The 5,340-nt window shown below is 61.9% G+C and overlaps 1 protein-coding gene across 1 annotated transcript in view; it reads right to left on the reverse strand.

The window, feature by feature from the left end:
• Positions 1-296: 296 nt before the first annotated feature.
• Positions 297-5,340, reverse strand: part of R3HCC1L (R3H domain and coiled-coil containing 1-like) — a 6,163-nt gene continuing 1,119 nt past the window's right edge. Inside the window, exons 2-7 of the mRNA XM_009887690.1 lie at positions 5,068-5,331; positions 1,217-1,392; positions 1,032-1,102; positions 818-913; positions 532-672; positions 297-352 (exon numbers count right to left, since the gene is read on the reverse strand). Coding sequence (XP_009885992.1) covers positions 297-352; positions 532-672; positions 818-913; positions 1,032-1,102; positions 1,217-1,392; positions 5,068-5,331 — 804 coding nt within the window. The remainder of the gene's footprint in view (positions 353-531; positions 673-817; positions 914-1,031; positions 1,103-1,216; positions 1,393-5,067; positions 5,332-5,340) is intronic.

The following is a 5,340-nucleotide window of genomic DNA, read 5'->3' on the forward strand; positions in this document are numbered from 1 at the left end:
CTGCGCGCCCGGCCCCCCCCCACCCCGTCGGCGCCCCCCGCCGCAGCAGACAGCACCGGGGGTCCTGCCCTGGGCAGGATGGGCAGCGCTGCCTGACGGCGACAGCATCCGCATGGCACCCACCAGCCTGCACGCACCCTGCTCAGCCCTTTCGGTGGAGCAGCCCAGTGCTTTGGGATGCGGTGCAGGATCCATCCCTGCTCCGAGGTGCAGGGTGCCCTGCCTGCCCGCAGAGAGGGGCCCGGGTGCCTCACCGCGGGGGGGCTCCCAGCAGGGGTAAGGTGCAGCCCCCCGGCTCACTCCCGGCCCTCCCAGGCATCCTCCCGCTGCTTGTTCTCCAGGCGCTTCCTCTCTGTGGAGGCAAGAGGAGGGTGAACCCCACGTCCTTATCACCCCACAGCTACCTACTTCCCCGTGAACGTGGCCAGAGCCCACCCTTATGCATCTCCCTTCCACCCAGCACCCTGTGAGAATGCCATCCATGGCAAAGGTCCCCCCATACCGCAGTCCCCCGATGCACCCAAATCTCACCCCGGGCTTCTTGCAGCTTCCTCCGCTCGGCATCTCGCTGGGCTGCCGTCTGGTTGCTGCGTACCCCCAGGGCGCCGATCACCAGCCGCCTGGCCAGGGCAGCCGATGTTTCGGGGCGCTCCTTGGCTGGCTGCAGGTAGTCTGGGTGAGGAGAGATGGGGGACATCACTAGGGGCATCCCAGGAGAGAGAGGGCAGCTGGTGCCCCATCCCTCTCCAGTTATTGGGATGAAGATGCTGCAGCACAAACACCACAGCACAAGCTGGCAAAGGGCAGCATCACTCACCAGCGTACGCCCTGGCTTTGGCTTTAGAGGCACGGGTGCCCTGGGAGAGCGGGCGAGTCTTCACCATCAGGTGCTTGGTGCTGAGGGCATCGCGTGCTGCGGGGAGAGAGCGGCGGTGTCTGCGTGTGGGGCCAGCCCCATGCCCAGGATCTGGCTGCGGGAGAGGCAGGGATGCCTCCCCTCTGCCCATCCCCAGCTGAACTGGGAGCAGTACCTGTTATAGGGCTGGAGAAGATGCCCAGGGCATGCGTATCGTCCACCCACTTAATATCAAAGCCTTTTTTCCTGCCAGAGAGAAGGAAGCTCAGCAAGGCATTGGCACCGGGCGGGCAGGGGTCCGGAGCAGAGCCCAGGCAGGAGACCCGAGCACTGGGGATGGGGCATTGCCGGCAGACTCACTGATAGCTGCAGAAGACACGCAGCAGGTCCTCAGTACGGAAATCCGAGGGGAAATCATAGATCTCAATGACGTGGGGCAGCTCAGCATCGCTGAGGTCCGGTGCAGCAGGCTCGGCCCCGTAGTAGTCGAAGCGGGGTGACTGCCGGCTCTCCTGGCGCTTCTCACCCCCCGAGAGCTGCAGGGGTGGGAGAGGCACAGCGCTGAGCAACCCATGCCCGCCCGCCCCACGCCAGTTCCCGATCCATGGCAAGCGCTCCCTGGGAATTGGTCCGGCCCCCGCGCTCTGCCCCAGCACTGCGGATGGATTCATGGCATTGAGATATTAGGAGTTACTGACCCGGGCTCTCACGCCATGCGCTTTGCTTGCCGCACTGCACGGTCCTGCCGGGGATGGGGTGGGAACGGCACTGGTGAGACAACACATGCACCCCCAAGCACAGCCATCCTTCCACAGTGACGTGCTACCCAAAATATATTTGGGGAACAACAAGGAGTGGGACAGCAAGGCCAGGAAGAAAGACTGACGTCTGCCCGCCATGCAGGAGCACCAGGCCCGGCATGTCCCAGCTGCAGCACATGCACCGGAGCAGCCCATCGGCACCCCAGACACCAAGATGGAAAAGCCTGAGCTCCCCTGAGGAGCAAGTTCTGGTGGTTAATCACCTGCGCGGCTAAAAATTTATGCCTTATTTCTCATTTGAATTTGTCTGGCTTCGCTTTCCAGCCGGCAGTTCTTGTTCTGCCTCTCCACTGGATTAAAGAGCCCTTGGTCCCTGCTGCCCTCCCCGTGACGGCACTTACTCACGCTAATCAAGTCCCTTCTCAATCTTCTTCTTGATAAGCTAAACGGGTTGTGCACGTTTAGTATCTCACAGCGGGGCACTTTCTCCAGCTCTAAAAGATGATGGCTGTAGCACTTCTCTACCTCTCCCGTTTTTCACCCTTCATTTTAAAACACGGGCAGCAGTCTCCCCCTGCCACGACACGGGGGCGCAGCCGCCCTCTGCCCCCCCTCCGCCCCGCAGCACCCATGCCGGTGGGCTGCACCTTTACTTTCCAAATCGGGCCGTGCCGGCAGCCGAGGGGATTCACAGCCCCACTCTGGCTGCGACACCGGGCCAGGCACAGCCAGAAGCCACCGCCGGCTCCCCTCTTCCCCCTCCGGAACGTGGGGCTGGCGCGGTGCCGGGGAACGGGTACATAACTCAGCCTGCTTCCCAGCCCGGTCCCCCAAGCGATCGTAGCGGAGCACACCACGGCTGGAAGGTTAGAGTCCATAAATCCCAGCCAGCTCAGTCAATAAAAAGTGCTCATTCCGACAATTTTATGGGGAAGATGGATTCACGGCAGGTAAGGGGGTGCTGCCAGGGCGGCTGCATGCTGGCGGAGGGGCGAGCTGAGTTATGGAGCTCACGGGACAGGCTCGCGCTGCCGGCAGAGCCGCCTGCCCCACCACCATCACCCACCGACCGAGCACACCCCGCGCAGGGCAGCACACGCACCCAGCACCCCCTGCCCGCTCGGGGGGACACGAAGGACCCATCCCCCTGCAGGATGAAGCCCTGCGGTGCCGCTTGAGGGAGCAGAGCACTCGGGTAGTGCCAGGCACCGGGAAGATGATTAGAGAGCGGGAGCACCGAGTGCCGGAGCGGTCCTTGACCTTCACAAATCAGCGAGTGTGGCGGGGCAGCAAGGACAGGAGCCGTCTGGCAGCCGGGCTCAGCCACGCGGCAGGCACGGCTCAACAGGTACCCCCCCGGCACTGCCAGCCCTGCCATGCAGGGTGCCCACAGCCCCCCAGCCATGGGGCAGGGCAGGGAATGTGAGCCCCCAGCCCTGGCAGGCACCCGGCACTGGGAAACGTCCACTGACGGACAGACGGACAGACAGCAGAGGCAGGACGCTGCAGGAAACGAAGCCTGTCCATCATGCCTTGCTGCTCCCTAATGATGCATCCTCGCCGGAGCACGTTAGAAGGGTCCGTGGCCGCTCGCTTACGCTCCCGCTCGCTCACCGAGAGCGCACATCCAGAGCTGGAGGGGAGGCGTGCACCGGCACGCATGCACCGCGGTCCCTGGCACGCACGCACCGTGGTCCCCACCCCACAGTGCCGGCTGATGGAGAGTCCACCGAGCCTGCAAGGAAATGGTCGCAGTGTTTAATTACCCTCTGCGTTCAAACTGATTTCTACTCTGAATTTGTCTGGTTTCAGCTTCCAGCCAATGGATCTCACTACGGTGTTTTTTCCTGCTAGATTAAAGAGCTGTCCCCTATCAGAAATCTCTCCTCCACACAGAACGTCATAAATCTTGCTCTCTGCCGGCTATCCGCACTGCATAAGGATTCGGTTACGAGGAAGAACGCTACTAATTTTCTTGTCCTTTTTGTTAATTAACAACAGCTCCATCTTCCTGAGAGCCTGCACCCTCCCTGAGCAGCCACGTCTGCACCTGCCTGCTGAGAGCTCGAAGGGCTTGGGAAGCACCAGGCTCAGTATGGCAATCTGCAGGGGGGTGAAGATGGGGACTTCTCATTGATAAATCCCTTTTCCAGGTTCTTATTCACCCATTTTGGGAAGCTTCCTGGAAAGCTCAAACTTTGCTCAGAGCTTGTGCATGGGGGAGCTAATGCAGATGCTCCGGAGCGGCTCACAGCACCGGTGCTGCACGGCACAACCTTGCCTGCAGCATCCTATGGCTCAAGCATAACATGGGCCCTTCCTGGACCTGCCTCCCCGGTGGGGCCAGGCAGCCACTCCGCTGTGTCCGAGGACAAAGCCATGCCCCCCGTGCCAGCCCACGGAACACCAGTGCCATCGCCACGTCCACCAGCTGCCATCGGAGCAGCAGCACCGTCCCCCTCGCACCAGCACTCAGCACAACCTCCTGGCTGGAGAGCAGTGGACTGGGGCTGGGGGGAGCACAGCCAGGCAGGGATGGGGGTACCCAAAGCTCTTCCACATCGCCCTCCGAGCAGCGCCGGAGGTGAGCCCTGTGTGCCCCACACCCTGTCCCAGCCCCACAACAGGTTTGGCGAGGGCACACCAGCCCGAGCACGGCCCCACGGACCAGGTGGGTACCACTGCTGCTCAGTAAAGATGCTCTTGAGTTAATCTCATCCCTTCCCAGGAGCTGTTATCAGGCACCACCCGCCACTTCACACCCTGCTTCCAGCCCAGGGTGGACGGACGCTGGCTGTAACAATATTAGCACTGTTTGTTACTTTGGGCACATTAATGTCATTTGGAAAATTACCAGCTTGACGCTACTGATTTAATATGCAATAAGGGATATCCAGCCTCGCTGCAGAAACCGAGCTTTCCTCGCAAACGGCAGGAAAACAACGTAGGTCCCAGCACTAATTGTAGTAAATTCAGCCGCATGAGTGCAGGAGGGGATGGTAATGAGCCACAGCTGATTAAGAAGCTGTAGTTTCGAGGAAACTTCCCGTTGCTATTTCAACGGGAACCCATACGTCTCAGCCCGTTTCTTTATCACCAGCCCCGGTTTCACGAGGGTGCAGTTGCAGTTTACGGTGCTGGAGCGTGTTTTGGCAGCTGCGCTTTATATACTATAGAGGGAAGATCTCCCCCAGCCTTCACCGGCACCACAGGACTGGATGGGAACCAGCTCGGGGGGGGGAAGGTGGAGGTCCCTGGCGTTTCGGCACCGCAGCAGGCAGCGCAGTGCAGCCAGGCGGGCCACATGCCCCTGGTGCAGCCCACCCCCCCATGGACCTACCCCAGAGGACGCAGGGACAGCTGACCCCCATGGACCCCTGTCCCCGCATCCCAGCAGGCAGCAGCCACCGTCCCTGCAAACCCCCGTGGCCGCCAGCTCGCAGAACATACCTCCTCCAGCAGGCGCGGGTCCAGGCAGTCCCCGTCGTCGTTGAACAGCGCGTCCCAGCTCTCCTCGGCGCCTGGGCTGGCCTGGCTCGGCGTCCCAGCACTGGCCTGCTCTGCCTTTGGGGAACCGCTGCGGAGAACTTCCTCTTGTTCCTCAGGCTCCTGGCCGCACCGGTGCTGCTGTGGCGATCCCGTGTCCTCCTCTGCCCCCACCGGCTCCTCAGCCCAGGCTGCAGGCGAGAGCCCCTCTACACCATGGCACAGCAGCTCCAGAGG

The sequence above is a fragment of the Charadrius vociferus genome, unplaced genomic scaffold, assembly GCF_000708025.1.
Source record: "Charadrius vociferus isolate BGI_N301 unplaced genomic scaffold, ASM70802v2 scaffold486, whole genome shotgun sequence".
In the NCBI taxonomy this organism is placed as follows: Eukaryota; Metazoa; Chordata; class Aves; order Charadriiformes; family Charadriidae; genus Charadrius; species Charadrius vociferus.